Source organism: Colossoma macropomum, unplaced genomic scaffold, assembly GCF_904425465.1.
Source record: "Colossoma macropomum unplaced genomic scaffold, Colossoma_macropomum, whole genome shotgun sequence".
Lineage (NCBI taxonomy): Eukaryota > Metazoa > Chordata > Actinopteri > Characiformes > Serrasalmidae > Colossoma > Colossoma macropomum.
This window is the reverse complement of record NW_023494801.1, coordinates 12,298,502-12,316,072: the sequence shown is the minus strand read 5'-3', so window position 1 is coordinate 12,316,072 and position 17,571 is coordinate 12,298,502. Positions and strand designations below refer to the sequence as shown.

The following is a 17,571-nucleotide window of genomic DNA, read 5'->3' as shown; positions in this document are numbered from 1 at the left end:
CAAATGTCATAATTGGACCTTGGGGAGAAAGAAGTATAGAAAAAATGTAGAATATGAGCCCTTAATTTCCAGGGCATTTATTATACATCTGTCCAGATTTGGTATAGAGTAGACCAGCTCAGCTTTTTAAGACCACCTTTGCAGAACGTTATTAGATAAGCAGCGATTCTGTGAAGGAGTGGGATGTCACAGGTCCTCTTATCCTCCTAATTTTAATTCAGCTCACTGTTTGATCATACGAGCATACCTGTTTGATCTGGAGATCAGAAGCAGCAGTTGTTCATTTGAAAAGAGAAGAGTGTCGAGTTCAGCAAGAAATGTAGAAATGTTCCAGCTGTAGGTTGTTCACATCCAGTCATTTTCTCTTTTTACCTTATACAGCCTAACATTCTGCTAATATGAAAGACACAATAGATGTAGAGACCTTGTTTTTTTCTTTTTTTTCTTTAGGGTGACCTTTGCCTTGAATTTCCAACAGCACTGGTCAGCAATCTCTCAATATGATCCATGTGTGGATTATAAATTCTGGTTCCTGGCTTAATGGATTAATTTATGGACATGTACTGCTGTTGGTTAAGAGCAGCCATATACACTTCATCTAAATCAACATTTTTTATGTTATTGGTAATGGTAAGAGCTTGCATTTAAAAGCAGTTAATCTGCTTTTTCTGTGAAGCAAACCTACATTTAATAAAATCACTGGAATCACTCTGAGAGTCGTTCAATAAGTGTTGCCGTTGGAGAAAACGTGTGTGTGTGTGTGTGTGTGTGTGTGTGTGTGTGTGTGTGTGTGTGTTCCTAAATTAAAAAGCAAAGTTTGAGCATCTACTGCCATCTGGTGTAGAAAGTCAGTTACAAAAGGAGTGTTTCTCTTAAAAGGAATGTTGTTGGTCCTCTCAATAGTTCAGTGAGAAATCAGGTCTGCACATTTTTCTCCTGCCCTCCAATGTACTCAATTAGTCACAACATGTTTTGCTTCTTTAGTTTTGCACTGTGGCTAAGAGGCTAACGTTCTTGACAAACACTAGACGTCAATAGTCACCCAAATCTTTCCCATAAATACATCCTTAGAATTTCGTTCAACTTGATTAACCGCATCCAAGTCTTCATTAAGGCCCCACAGACTTGTTGATGTGGCAGAGAACACAGACTGACTTACTGTTAACTTTAAACATGAGCAAGCTGAACACTGTGCGTAAACATTTTAGATGACACCTGTTGTGCCGAACTCCAACACAACCGCAGAATCGGACTCCCATTCACATACATGCACACCATGCATGCTTAGGATGCCAGATTACATCTGTGATTTCTAATTATAAATAACCGCTAATGTTGGAGTTTTGAACTGAAGACAGTTTTCAATAGTCTTCGGACACTCACTGAATTCAATTTGTGTCCTATTTATTTATTACTTTCCAAGCTACAGTTATCATTTATTCTTTTGTATCCATCAGAAAAGTAATAACAGCCAGGTTTACTAAGTGAAACTCAACATAATTCCGGTAATTAATCGAAAAGTTAAGCAAAGCAAGCACAAGTACTCAAACATTACTGGCTCAAACATTAGTGTTTCTTTCCTTTATGTATGTTAGTATTTAGTATTTTATTCAGGTGTGTGTTTTATTGCATGTCCATCCTTTTGGATGACGGCCTAAAGTCTTCGAGACATGGAGTACATAGGTTTGCACAAGTGATGCTCAACCAGGCTTTCTTCTTTTAATGGCCAGAGGATGGCAGGTTTTAAACTGTTCCTGTCTCTTTCCAAAACTTCAGTACATTTTTTGTGTTCCATTTTGAAATTTACAATGTATTTGTAATCTTTCTCATAGAAATCTTATAGCACAGAGACAATCATTTTGACAGATTTAGATATTTGACAATTGAACTCAATTTTCAAGTTTTTAAAAACAATGGGCCTCATTTACCATTTTTTTCCTAAATGTGTTCTTGAGCAAGATCCTAAGAAAAAGCCTTCAACAGATTAATGATGTGTTCTTAAACCGCAGAACTGTTTTCACCTTTGTGCTGTAGATTCTGTTCATATCTAAGAACAAATCCCAAATAAGAAAACTCTAATGAATGTCAGAATCTTTGTGAAAACTGGGTTTTAGAAAGAAATTTCACCTTGGTGAATGAGGCCCAATATCTTTAAGAATGTAAACAGGTGTGTGGTGGCTTTCCAGGAGCGTCACTGGAGATCTCTGGTTTGAACAAGTGCATTTGGATTAGTGCCCAACATTTGTTTTAACTAAAATTCTTCAAATGCTATTGTACTGATATTAAATATACCACCCACCCAAACACTTTGCAGACGTGTAGCAGCTTGTCTTTTACAGTCGTTTTCTGCGCTGGTACATCAGCAGAAAGCTGAGTTTTTCCACAAAACTCAGTTCTCACCAAAACAAAACAACAAATATACAGGCCTGTATCCATGTGTGTGCCTCCATAACAGCCTCCCTCAGTTTATTCCTACCCCGTTTTCCTGAAGCAGCTCCAACCCACGAGCTGACGCAGGCATTCTTTCACCTAGAGCTCCACACACTAGATCCTACACTTCTCCCGTCGGGGTATTTTAAACGTGCCACACCAAACAACAGTTCTTGTTTACTGACCGCGGTCAGACACTCGCCTAGAATAAACAGTCAGTTGTGGTCGCTTCTAAATATCCAAGCACTATTCCCAAATGAAGTGCGCTGTTTTATGTACGTCTATCCTTAGGAAGAGTAAATCACGTGACTGTCGGGATTTCCCTCGGAGAGAGAGGAGGTGCTGCGCATGCTCCCTCTACCTCAGCAGCTGTGGATACCTCGCGTAATATCTCCACCTGTTTTCCGACAAGCCCCGCCTTAGTAACTGACTAACTCAGAGTCACATGCAGACAGGCTGCTGTCACTCAGTCACGATTTACACTTTGCTCACAACTAAACATCGTCGACCTAAATCATTTCTATTCTAAGAAAAATATTACATAGTTTGAAGCTTACTAGGGCTTGCAAAGCTTTCCCATATGGAAAAAAATTGAGACACTTTTCAAAATATAAAATTATAATACAAAACCAATCTTGTCGCAGATAAGATACATGACTCTCGCTGAACAGATATTCATTGTAAATTTGTGACAAAAATGACTACAAATAGATCACAGTTTATTACTTAATAACATATTTTCCCCATGTCATAAATACTTGTTTCAAACACTTGAAATTGTGGACAAACAATCGGTATTCATTTAGGTATCTGTAATATCAAAACTGTATAAGTTATTATGATTGAATAACTATTATTAATATGACCTGCGGTGTATGTAAATATATTTGCTTATATTGAACGCAAAGTGACGTTTTAAATTATATCAACATATTTAAATCCGCCTTTTTTTAAAAAAAATAGGTAAATATTTGCTACTATATCCACACACAAATACCAGTCTATTGAAACATATGCACATACCTGTCGTTAGGCTAACGAACGAGAGCAGAAGAAAGTAGCCAATCTGGCGTAGGGGCCGGGTTGATATGTTGGCTTCACGAAAACGGGTGGGCGAAAACAACCTCTTCCGCATTGACACGCCTACCATACGCAGCTAGCTACTTCACAACATTTAAGGAGGCTTTACAAAAGAAAAAGCGCCCAGTCCAGTTCATACCAGCCGTTCAGGAATACGCTGCAGGTCCTTTTCCACCTAAACTGTAAGTCTAGCTGCATAATTTTGTTCATTTCTTTTCTCGAGACCGTTTTACACCGTACATTCGTAGCATTCAAAGCAAACTCGGTAAGCTTACTTAACGTGTTAATGGTGTCTTGCCAGTGACTTTGAGCATGTATATTAAAATGGAAGCAGAAGTAACCTGCTAATAAAAGAAGAAGATAAACACACACTGAAATCATATGTTTAACTTGGCCAAAAATACAGCATTTCAGAGTGATGGGGTGGATCCATCTCACTAAAAGCCAGCCTAGCAGATTTGTGATGTTCGTTTTAACATATAAAATGATAAACTGTAAGTTTATGCCTGAACTACGTTCTCCAGATGACTTAAGCAATGTTACTTAGTGCCCACCTCTTCAGCACGGGATGCGAAAAAGCTGATTGGATTAGTGAAAGTGGGAGGGTCCATGCAAAACAATCTGCTCTGCCCTCTGGTGTTCAGTTGACCACCCAAAATATAGCCCATGTGTTGTAGTTACTGGTTAGTAGTCATGTGTTTGACGCCCATGTTTGGACAGATGATGATAATGATGGAGAAGATAGCTGCATGGTGATGAATGAGTGACCTGACAGGTGTTGTTTATCAGGTTCTTGCGGCCATATTTGTGTAAGACTTGGTTGCTGTTTGAGAATAAAGACAGGGTGGTTCAGAGTAACGATAAGTCTTGTCGATAATTCAAAGACTACTGCCTGTCCACCTGCAACCTTAGACCCCGTTTCTTCATGCCATAGCTGGCTTAACAGCTTTCTGCAACTCCACCCTCCTTGTTTGCGTTGGAGTTCATAAGTTATTGTCTCATAGCTGACTCCTCTCAGTTTGTCAGTCTTCTTGCCATTGATTGTTTGGACACTATTGAAAACATGGGAGGAAAAAAAAGTGCTTTGTCAGTTGAAAGTATCCTGTGTCAGGGTTCTTGAGGGTATGTTTGATTAAGAGGAGTTCTCTGTCATGTGATTGAGTAAGAGTTTATTCATTCCCATGTACAGTGATGGGGCCTGATGGTTCCAAAGTCACAGATAACCTTTTACATTACAGTTTGATTACATCAGGGACACCCACTCATTTGAACTAGTATCTTAGAATGCAATGAGTTCATGTTAACTCTTACCAACCTTATCACAATTATGGCCACAAAGAGATAAGACATGTGAGGTGTGTTCTGTAGCACAGGTTTTACATGTTTCTTCTTGTGCAGTGCAGTGAGAAAGTAACAGTTTACCCACAATTCAGCCAGAATCACCTTTATCAGATTGTATTACATATATCAACTTTTTTTTTCAGATCTCTATTTGTAATGTGTTCCGCAAAATATAATTACTTTGTGTGTTGGCTTACAAAACATATTATAGCCCAGGAATATCTCTTTCAAGCCTTAGAAATCAGAATTAGTCTAACATTTAATGTTATACGTGATTGAACATACATGGGGGTCCAAAAGTCCAAGACTGCATTAAAAACCTGGAAATAAACAACAGAAATATTATAATAAAAAAAAATGTAAGCAAAGAAAAGTTATGATAAAAAAAGATGAAATATTCAACATTCTGCTCTATTTGTAGGTCACTATTCAAATTTGAACTAATTACATTGACACTGACCATGTTAAAGAGGAATTTACCCAACTTTTCAAATGTTCTGCATAATTAAATCGAATGTATACAAAGTCTTTCGGTGTGGTCTGATGTTAAATGCTCTGTTCAAGACTATTACAGAGTCAGAATTGTTCACAGTGGTGGTGATAGAAACCGGATGTCTGAATAGTTTTAAGTCTGTAAAACCTTTCTTACCGAAAGCTGCTGCATGAAATGCATACAGATACACTTCATGATGTCTGAAATACTATTTTACAATAATTTGGACCTAAAGTTTTGGCCTAAAAATGACTTTTTTTTTTAAAACATCCGTTCATGATAGAGAGGTACAAGATGTTGTAACGCAAAATAGTATCCAAAGAAAACTATTTTACTGCTATCAACTTTGTATATGAAAGGAACTCTACATCTCTGCAGTGAACCATTTTGCATTGAAGCATTAATTTTGCAGAAATTTTGGAAAATCAGTGAAATTCCCCTTTAAGGGCTTTGTACGAAAAGCTCCAATTTTTTTAGTCTTAACCCTTCCATTCAAGCACATGTTCAGATGACTTTCTTTGCGCACCCTGCCATTAAAGAAAAACCAAATGCTCAGAAACTCTGAAATTCATGTAAATATTTCAATTCAGATTCTATGTTTTACTCAAATTATTACACTGATTATATCATTTGTAATGCAACACTTTGTAGTAAATTAGAAAAGAATGCAGAATAGAAGCATTTTCACAAGTGGTCACAGACTTTTGGACTACCCTGTAATTAACTGATGATGAAAATGAATGCATTTTCTTTAACACATTACATAACAGAATCCATGTAGGAGTCTTGTTATAAGATCACTTTTGGACTCCACTGGATCACTGCCCTAATAACACATGATATGCGAAATAAAAAATTCATGGGTGTCTTGAGGCAAGATTTCAGCAGGCTTGTGCTTTCAGATTCCACGGAATCACTCTGATTCACTTTTTTATGCCACAAGTTCATGTTTACTGGCAGGGCTGTTTTTGAACATTTGGAGGCCCTGCTAAGAGGGGGAGAAGAGCACTCACCCCCACCTCACCCATCTTAGTTGTATTATTCTGTATGCAAAAATGACATATGCAAAAAGGATATATAGGTAAACTGTAAGTTTAACTGTAAGTTAAACATGTGAAAAAAAACCATAGAACAACACATACTTGTAGCTTGAGGGTCCTCAACGTCTGATTATAACAGCCCCATTCACTGATGTGTATTGAAACCCCTGCTGAATGTCTTCATTTTAGGACAGTTGAAAGTTTGTACCTTGTGTTTCATCGACTATTGATTGCTGTCATATTTAATTTCTCAGATCATGTCAAAGAGAGCCACAACCAGCCACATGGATACTGAACGCACTGATTCGTCAATCATCAGGATCCCACCACACCACTATATCCATGTGTTGGATCAGAACACCAACATTGCCCGGGTTGAGATTGGACCTCTCACTTACATCCGCCAGGACAATGAGAGGTAGCCTCAGGCACACCACACAAAACACAGTATCTGTATCACAATATCTTTTGTACTGTATCTGAAACAGCATGCATACAAATGAACGTGAAGGTTGTGCTCAGATGGTCCTCATCAGAGTTATGTGATCATAAAATGTATTTGATTATTGAAATCATGTAAACACTGTCTTTAACCATGTGTGTCAATCTCTGACCTTACAATTAATTTCTACCACTGTTCGTTAGAAAACAATTAAAAGTGATGTAAAATCTTTGCCATAGTTTGATTTGATCTAATTTGATTCAGATTTGCCAGATTATTTGGGCACATTTGGGAATTATTTTTTAAAAATAAAACCAAATAGTGGAATAAAAATATACTTTTTAAAAAAATTAGTTTTATGATTGCATTTTTTACAATATCAGAGAATGTTATTTTAACCAAAAAATAAGCTTATACTTCATTGAATATTATTGTCATTGACTTGAATTGATTCTTACATTCCAAAAAATGGTTAAAAAATGTTGAGTTGCTATCTTAAGTCTTTTTTTGCTCTCATGGACTAAATAATGTGTTGTTCCACATTGTGAGTCATATCACTTTTGCAGTAACTGTTTAAGTGCAATTTGATACTATATCAATGTTGTTTCCTAGTTTGGACAATAAGCAGAGAAACCTGAGACGGTATATATTGAGTGATTCTGACTAAAGACCACTGTTCTGCTATAATTTTATAAGGGTGTTAAGGTGATCCTGAGCCAGCACCCTAACTCTAATGAGTTTGACAGTGTCCTCCTGTCCACACAGTTATGCTCATTATAATATGATAATAGGTTCTAATATAATTCTAACCTTAGATCAGCATGCTTGAGAAGTTTAATTCATACACTTGGGCAACTCTGGAGTGGCTCAACGCTAAGCTAAGTAGGTCAAATGGAAAATGTGGGTGTGATCTTTGTTTGTTCAGTCTTCATTGTGGCAGGAAGAGTTCTACCAGTTTTTACATAGGTTATACATTTGATCTGTTGAAGTGCAGAGCTCTAAGGAACAGTGTTTTTACTTTTATGTAGGGCTGGAAGATTAATTGTTCTATAATCAAAGCCAGTATTTAAATCAGAAGAGCTTCAATTTTAACAACAGCATTGTCTTAACAAGTTTTAAGCAGGGAAATTTAACCCAGATTACGCAGAGTTTGTGAACTGCCAGTAGATGAGTTAGATCAATGAAAAGCAACCAAACCCCATGTGCTGTGTACATGACAACACAACCGCAACTGACTGGTGCACTACATTCTGTGTTCAAGCCTTAAGCGAGAAAAAGTGCATCTTCTGGTCTTCAGCTAAATCTTCAGCTGTGTAAACTTCATTGTCATGGACACAGCTTTACATACACTTGTATTTGAATTTGAATAACAATAGGGAGACCTGTGGCTGGTATCAGGTTTCAGACAAATGAGATTAAAGAGACATACAAATGTTCCTTTATGCACTTGTGCTTAACCTGTGTTGAGAGCAAATTGAACAGCAGTCATTACAGTGGAAAAACATGAAATGCAAGGCACAGACAACATTGCTTTTCCATAGTGACATGCAGAATACATGCCATAATGAAAAACAAACCCTCTCTTTTCACGTCGCTTCACCTCTTTACTGAAAAGCAATGCATGATGAGTGATATTTTAAAAATGAATTCTAAATTCTTATCAAAATTGAATACAACCCACTTTAAAATGTAATGAGAACATGGCTATATTGCTTTCCACAGTGCATTCTTTTAAATAGATTGTTCTCAGTGAAAACAGTGAAATACAGTGCACACATGATTACTTTTCCACTGGTGACATGCAGAATACATGCCAAAATGAAAAGCAAGTTACTTAGTTTTCACGTTGCTTGACCTCTTGTTTGCACTTCGTATGTATTTGCCTCATTGAAATGCAACCAAAACAGTAAAATGTGATGCACACATCAGATTTCATTTAAACAGTAACATGCAGAATACATGCCTAAATGAAAGTAAAAGATCCATTAAAATGATATAATGTTGTTTTAAGGACACCATGGTGGAAAGCAGTATAATCTTGCCTTTATTACTTTTTAAGTTGGATTGCCTTTCATTTTTAAAATGCGACTCTTCATGCATTGTTTTTCAGTAAGGAGGTCAAGCAATGTTAATACAATGTGATAGAGGGTTTGTTTTTCATTTTGGCACATATTCTGCATGTCACTGTGGAAAAGTCATGTGCATTGCATTTCACGTTCTTCCTCTGTAGCGATTGATTTTCAATTTGGCACAAATTTCTCTCCATAAACCCGAGGCCCAAACAACAAGCTATATAGGGATGTTTGGGGAACACTGTGTTGTTGAAATTTATCTTGCTATTTTTTTCCTTCAACTTGCCACTTTGCTTGTTTTTTTCTCTATCTTTTCTGATAAATGGCCAAATTCATCAGCTGAATCACCAAGCTCAAAAGTGAACTTTGATTTTGGGTTATAGTGAGAGCAAGCTCTAACATGCACTGTTAGAACTTGTCTGAAGCTATATGTTACATGCTTTATTGCACAATATTCATTTTTTGCTCATATCTAATCTTTCTGCCTTGATGGTTCACTTTCACAGTTTACAGGTGAAATTAGCACAATTTTTTTAAATAAATGTGACCTACAGTCATATATAAACATTTGAACACCCCTGTCAAATTACATGTTTTGTTGATTTTCTGAATGAAAATAAGTTAGCACATCCCCTACAGGGAGCACGCATAAGTGTGACATTTTTTTGCGATTTTGCAAGCAAAATTTCTGTTTGTTTGCTGAGTTTAACATATTTGAATGTAGTCTCTAACCTGAGGGTGACCAAAAAGGCCAAAAAAGACAAAATAATTCACCAATAAAGACAGTAGGTGAGGTTTTGAACTGATTTTTAAAACTGTATTTTATAATATTAGACTAAATTTTGTTATTAACATAGTTAAAATGGAATTTTAAATAAGATTAAAAATTGAATAAGGTATATATCAGTTACATATGTTATATAAGAGTTCGGGTAACTTTCTGGTCGGACAGATTAAACATCCTTATAGACCAACTTTGGCCCACAGGTCACACTTTGAGCACCCTTAACCTGTCTGGCTGATATCTGATTGTATTTTCCTGACTCCTCAAACACCTTTTATCCCCATTGAAGAGTCCTCTTCAATCCGACCCGGATGACCATGATCCCACCCCGCCATTACTGCGTGATTCTGAACCCAGTAGTCCGTGATGATGAATGCCGTGTCCAGTTTGACACTGCTGGCCAGGCTAAACTTCGTCATGCTGACCTGGAGATTCGTCTGGCCCAGGACCCTTTTCCCCTCTACCCTGGAGAAGAGATCCAGAAGGTGTGTGCTCTTACTTCTCTCTAGTGCCTTTTTCAGTTCGTCACAACTGTTTTACAAGAGAAGTGTTTATTAATGGGTTTTAAGTGGAAACCTTGTCTGATCTGACTGAAAAAAACATATATATATATGTATGTATGTGTGTCTATATTGCTGTTATCGGAAGAAAACCTTGTATCTCCAAACTTTAACTTTACAGGAGAAGGAAAAACCTACTTTACTTCTAATGTAAGTCAGTGGAACCAGACGTTTTTCCAAGTCATTTTGGGTCATTTCTTTTAGTCGATTCATCATGAAATTTACACACAATGTAAAAAGCAACGTGCAATTTTATATTAGGTCAAAAACTGAAAAAATGTCAAAAAATGGATATACGAGGTTTTCTTCCAATAACAGTGATATATATTTCATATACTGAATAAAATAACATGACACGTATTCCAAACTTTTCAACTATATTTCTGAACAATTTTTTATACATCTCCACTATTAACAAAATAATTTTTCTCTGTTTTTGTCTTTCAGGATGTGACTCCGCTGCAGATTGTGTATCCTGACACTGCCCTGCGGCTGCAGGCTCTTCTGGACTTTGAGGAGGAGAATGGAGAGAAGAGAGTGGCTGGAGACGAGTGGCTGTTTGAGGGGCCAGGTGACTTTTCACCCTTGTGTTAATTTCCCTTTCTCTCCTAGGAGAATCCAGCATTTAACCGAACAATAAAATCTAATAGCCTCCCTTGTGAATGCTTCAGTGCAAGATGACTCAGAGAAGCATTTTTTGTTCGTTTAAAGTGCCCTTGTCATGGAAAAAAGTCTTGCTTTTATTAAATAAAAGATTTTTATATAGACTGTTAAGGTTTCAAAACATACCATTCATTCCCAACTCAGTGCAGTGCATAAATGGAAACAAAGCTGCTGAAAGATTCTGGTCATAATAGTTTTATTTAGACATCACAGCCATAAATTTACATGTGACTGCCCATTCACACTGAAGTGTTGTGGCATGTTGTTACTGGAGTTATTGGAGTGGGAAGTGAGAAAAAAACTATGCTGTTCCTGACTGTGAGGAAACAATGGATCTGTGCAGCATTCCAAAGGATCCACATATGTGAAAATAATTGTTTCTGATGCCTCAGAAGGTTTCGACCCTACCTTAACAGTTTGTTCTGTACATTTCAGCCCAGACTGCTTTTTAAAAGAGGTACACTACAACTCTAAATGATAAAGAGAAGCTGGAGAATGTTGATATAAAAAAGAATTAAAAATGAAGAACAACACAAACATATTAACTGGACTTCAGGGAAAATGGGTCCTTTAATATGAATTTCTTATTGTGTTAGAGTGATGTAATATTGACCTCTGACCTCCTGCAGGAACATACATCCCCAGAAAGGAGGTGATGGTGCTGGAGACCATCAAGGCCACGGTGATCCGAGAAAACCAGGCCATTCGCCTCCGAGCACGCAAAGAGGGCGTGGACCGCAGTGGAGTCCGCAGAGTGACCGGTTAGACGTGCACCCACACAATCATTGATAAACTGATATTTGTGTATGTGATTAGTTCTTTAGTCATACTGACACATAAATCCTCCTCAGGATATGAGGGTTTACTTGACTTTGTTTTTTGGTTCTTTATGTGGAAACAGTTCCAGAGTTTCATGTAGGCTTTCAGATGGTATCAGTGTCTTTAAGCACCACTTTAGTCCTCTGCTCTTTGTTTTCAATTAGCATAAAATGACTGCAATGACAACATTTCTAATATTTTTTCACAAAAAAAGATTAAGTACATAAACTGTGTCTCATAGAATCTGTAGCCTACGGTAGTATTATATTACTGTATTATTATCATATCAGCGTAATTACATTATGAAATGTTGTGTGTGTGTGACAGGTGAGGAGTGGCAGGTGTGTAAGGTGGGAGCGTACCTGCCTGGGGCACATGAGGAGGTCATCGATATTGTGAATGCTTTCATCCTTACTGACAAGGTAACTAGCATTATCTATTCAATTTTGTCTTCATTTACTCTTCTCTTCCTCTCTCTCTCTCTCTCTCTGTGTATGTGTGTGTGTGTATATATCTGTTCATTATCTCTCTCTCTCTCTCTCTCTGTCTCTCATTCTCAGAAAGCACTGCATGTGCGCGCTCTGCGGCCATTCCGGGATGCTGGTGGACGGGACCGAAGGACAGGGGAGGAGTGGCTTGTGACGCTGGCAGACAGAGAGGCACACATCCCCTCAGTTGCTGAAGAGGTTGTGGGGGTGGTGGATGTGACCACACTGAGCAGCAGACAGTACTGCGTGATTCTGGACCCTGTGGGACCTGATGGCAAGCCCCAGCTTGGACAGAAGAGAGTGGTGAAGGTGCGTTGATCCTCCTCCTCCTTACATCACAGCCACTATGGACTCAGCACCAGCATTGTGATAACGGCTTAATATTTAATATTTAAACTTTTTTATAGTAGTTTCCAAATAATTTGTAGTAGTTAATGAATAATCCTTAAGTCTTAATATTTATAACTCAAAGATTTAAAACTTTTTTAGTTGGGTTAGTTAAGCAGCGAAACCTCTAGTAGTCACTTTTATATATGATATGATTAGAGCAGTTATACCACTTAAACAATTGTATTGTTGATTCCTGAAAAAAACATTTTTGGTGTCATAGTAGTTTTGTGAACGAATGCATATTTGAGAAAGGTGAGTAGAAAAATATGTATATATGTTTTTTATGCAGCCAATGTTAACATACATCTGTGCAGTTAATATTACAAGTGAAGGCTCAAAGTGTTATTTTTACTTGAAATCTGATGTCTCGTCTGTTTTTCACCTTAAAGGGCGAGCGTTCATTCTTCCTGAGGCCTGGTGAGCATCTGGAGAATGGCATTCAGGATGTGTATGTGCTGTCTGAGGAAGAAGGACTGGTGCTGCGTGCTGTGGAGGCCTTCATGGACACAGAGGCGGTGAGACAGACAGACAGAGAGACATCTAAGCAGGGAGAAGGGAGAGGCCAGGCTTTTGTGAAAGGGTAATCAATAAAAGTGCTGCAAAAGGCAAACAGAATAGGGACATTCTCTCTATGATTTAGAGCATACAATATCATACTTGTTCCGCCAGAATGCTGACTGTCTGTTTATTCACCTGTAGCTGTCAGTACTGTCCACACCCCACAAACACACTGCACACACCCTCACGAAACATGCAGCGTTCCAGGAATATCATACGCCTTGTCATTTATCTTTTACATTACTTACATAAAGCAAAGTTCACTTTTTACACTAAAAACTGGAAAAACCAGTAGTCACTAGACCACTAGAATGCTGATTAGATATTTGCATTACCCTTCAAAAGTTTATAATTTTAAATAAGTTGAAATACAGGCATTAATATATATATATATATATATATATATTATTTTATTTTATTTTTTTATTTTTATTTTTTTGATCATTTATTGATCATTTAAGATTTTTGGGGACAGCAAGAAGTTATTAAATAATATATTACAACTATTTTTTGGTAGCACTTAAACACTAAATGGAGATATTAAAATGCCCTTGTAATCTTTTTAAGCCCTAACAAGGTGGTAGTTGGTAATTAATTGGCTGCCCATTACTACATCATTAAGCAGTAAATTGAGTTATTTAAGCAATTTCTTAGGGTGCCCTAATTTGTGTAATAAACAGTTATATGCTGAAGATTGAACACCCTTGTTCAACTTACATGTTTAGTTAATTTTCTAAGTTAGCACATCCCCTGTAGAGAACAAACTTTAAAATGTCATTTTCTGCAAATTTTTAGTGCACTATTTCTATTTATTTGCTGAGTTTAATAAATAAAATTAAAAAATCATAAAAATCGTAACCTTTGCACAGGCCACATTTTACGTTTTTTTTTTTTTCTCCAGTGTGTTCAATTCAGCAAAACAAGCAGTAATTATGCATTAAAATGTGTTCTCTGTAGAGAATGTGTGAACATATTTGAGAAGGGTCTGGCTGCAGACATGCACTCTCAGCCTGACATGCACCGCCAGCCAATTGATGACGTCAGTGCACGCTCTGCCACAACAGTGTTTTTGTCGGTTTTATGAGGAAAAACAGCGAACCACGTACTGCTGGACAACAAGAGTTACACTGAATGTATATTACCATTGTCATACTGATAATAAGGTAATAAAATATGGAAACTTTCAATATAAAACCTACCACAACAATAAGACATGAATGTTGGGTTTATTCACAGAAAAAACAAACAGGCTACTGAAACTCATGAAAGCCATGCTAAAGACGATTAGAGCCGGTTATCAAAGACTGTAGTATTGATTAAAATAGAACTCATTAAGGATTCTAGGAGGCTGTGACAACGTACAGTCAACGCAGTACCGATTACTTTTGCCGTCTCGTCAACGTTGTCACAACCTCCTGGAAAGTGTCAGATGACGTTGTTGTAACTTTCTGAGGAATTACATTTCAGTGTTGTGACAATGTAGAGAGCACCAAGCAGACGACGCTGTGGGCACCAAAACAGTACCTTGTCACAACGTAACTGCGTTTGCCGGGCCGTAAGAAATAAAACCTGATGGTTTTGCTTCCTAACGGGAATTGGCTTAAAGGTGGCCGTTAAAGGCCATTAGGTGTGTGTCATTAAATCAAATGTATGTGGAATCAGTCCCAAAATACCTGATTAAACAATCAGAATCCTTTACACTGTGATATCAACCCATCAGGAAAACACAGAATACCATTAGTGACTACTGAAAACCACCAGGAACCAACAGACACTTTTAATGGGTTCTATGATTTTTTTCAACAGGGAGGTACATTAAATGTAACTCTCTAGCCGTGTTATGGATGAAAAATTGGTAATGATATCGCTAAGCAGCAGCAGCCACAAGTTACCGTGCCATTGGGCTGCTTCTGCCATTGTGGCAGAGAGCGCATGAGCATGTGATGTCACTGGGGCTGAGAGTGCATGTCTGCAGCCAGACTCTATTGACATATTTGCACTTAGAAAATGAACAAAATATGATCTTCCCAGGGGCGCCCAAACTTTTGCAAACAGCCATGTACTATTTCAGTACTCAAGTCTCAAGACCACAATTGAATGGTCTCGGCCAAAACCCCCAAAAATGCTAAAACAAGCAACGTGAATACAGTTCGACTAGTGCCAAGACAAAATCATCTTTAGCCCAAGATCATTTATTTGTTTTGCTAAGACTCAAGTACTACAACACTTTTTATTACACAAAAGTGCTCTGGAAAATGCTTAATTTAGTCTAATTACTGCTTAATGGTGTAGTAATGAGCAACCAGTTAATTACTAATGACCGAATTGATAATGCTTAACAAGAATATTACAAGTGCAATAAATGCTTATTTCATCCTAGTTCATGCTTAATAATGTAATAATAAGCAGCTTGTTAATTAGTAGCTAACGGTATTGGATAAGGCTTAATAATGGCATAAAAAGGGACTTCTATGCAAAAGATTATGATATACAAAACTGAAAAGTGTTTATTGCTTTTTTCACTCTGGTTATTGCTTAATAAGACAGCAATGAGCAGCTAGTTAATTACCAACTACTGGCTTTGTAAGATCTTTACAAGGGTATTATTTTGCCCCCTATGCGGAAGTGTTACCCTACCTATGGATAATAGTACCATTTTACAATAGAACTGCCCATATAAAGTGTGTATAAATAGTTTACAGTTAATTAATAATTTATTTTTATTTAGGACATAAACGTTTTAAAGTCATTAACAAGAACTTATAATACATAAATAAAAGTGCAGCAGTGACCTGTTACATCTGTTGAATATTAATAGCTGATGATGTTGACAAGTATAATAAGACTACCCTTATAAAAAGTATGTAAAAGGTTTAAACTTAATTTAATTATGGTTATTAATTAGGTCACAAACATCTCAAAATCATTAATGAGCAGTTATAAGATATACATAAAAAGGGCAAGGGTGACCTGTTGCTTGCCAAATAGTGAGCCCACTTTCATCTATACTGTTAAAGCTCAGATCTTGCTGGTTACTGATTTTGCTCTGTCTTCTCAGTCAGATAGCATTATTCAGATGTCAGATATTTAAATTCATCAGACATAATAGGTTACAATAACCCTTTTTTATGCATTATGGCTGCTTATTAATGATTTTAACATGCATGAACTAGTTAATAGCCATTTAATAAACTCATTTTAAACCGTTCATAAGCTCTTTATGAGGGTAGTCTTATTGTAAAGTGGAACCTGGATATTTTTTATTAAACAGTTCTGCTTATCAAATCTGATTGTCCAAAGCTGTTGAAAAATACTGAATATATACACAAATGCCCACATAATTAATTGAATTCTGTATTGATGCACCAAGTTATTAAAAACATTGTCTTTGACTCCTGTGCTGCTATGTTGTTATTGCAACCATAGCTTATTGTTAAGAAACTGCATGGCTTGGCAGAAGAATTGTTAACTGTGGTTACTATTTAAGGAGACATAATAATGTGCAGCTATATGTGTGTATAGCAAATATTTGATATATTTGAACTTCACATCATCTCGTAATCATTACTAGACCCACACTTTTGAGTGGTTATTCCAACCTTTTGAATGGTTTTGCGTACAGAAATGCTTTATGAATGCAAGTCCTGATAATGACATAGAAGAGGTTTAGAAAAGAAGATAAATTGAATCGTTCTTTTTTTTATCTCTTCATAGTCTGAATCATTAACTCACCCCCTTCTTTGTCTCTCCCCCTCTTTATTAATTATTTAATCCTCATCTTCCATTTGACAATTCATTTTTTTACATTCTCTTTACTTTGGAATTGTTTTTTTACACTTTTTACTGGTTTCTCCTAACGCTTTCATACACACACACAAACATGCATGCATGTATACACACACAGACACGCACGCAGTGTCCGTCCCCACCCGTTACTGGCCGCTGCCATTGTTCCCCTTCTTTTCTTCTCTGTCTCACCCCCTCTCTCCCCCTCTCTCTCCATCAGCAAGAAGAAGATGGTGAGGAGGAGCAGGAGAAGCGGGGCAAAAGGGCTGGGGTTCAGCGTCGCCCTGGTGACCGCTGGATGCTGCGCGGGCCGATCGAATACGTCCCACCGGCCACTGTGGAGGTCCTGCTGCGTCAGCGGGCCATCCCGCTGGACGAGAACGAGGGAATCTATGTGCGGGACATCAAGACTGGAAAGGTGCGAGGCATAGTCTGGACAGAAGAGCATAAGCTAAGGCACTTCTGAAAGTCACTCTGGCTAAGAGCGTCTGCTAAATGCCACAGGGGAGAGCGCCAGGCTAACCAAGCTTTCTGAAGTAAACAACAACAGAAGTCCCTATGCTGCCCTATAAAGTCAAAACAGTCTATTTTTATGCACAGATTCACATACTATAGATGTCATTTA

General features: G+C 37.4%; 1 protein-coding gene across 1 annotated transcript in view; it reads left to right on the top strand.

Annotated features, from left to right (window-relative positions):
* Window positions 1–3,544: 3,544 nt before the first annotated feature.
* Window positions 3,545–17,571, top strand: part of LOC118821166 (major vault protein) — a 29,016-nt gene continuing 14,989 nt past the window's right edge. The window contains exons 1-9 of the mRNA XM_036589640.1: window positions 3,545–3,692; window positions 6,639–6,802; window positions 9,972–10,167; window positions 10,690–10,813; window positions 11,535–11,666; window positions 12,052–12,146; window positions 12,285–12,521; window positions 12,992–13,117; window positions 17,167–17,364. Of these exons, the coding sequence (XP_036445533.1) occupies window positions 6,642–6,802; window positions 9,972–10,167; window positions 10,690–10,813; window positions 11,535–11,666; window positions 12,052–12,146; window positions 12,285–12,521; window positions 12,992–13,117; window positions 17,167–17,364 (1,269 nt within the window). The 5' untranslated portion in view covers window positions 3,545–3,692; window positions 6,639–6,641. The remainder of the gene's footprint in view (window positions 3,693–6,638; window positions 6,803–9,971; window positions 10,168–10,689; window positions 10,814–11,534; window positions 11,667–12,051; window positions 12,147–12,284; window positions 12,522–12,991; window positions 13,118–17,166; window positions 17,365–17,571) is intronic.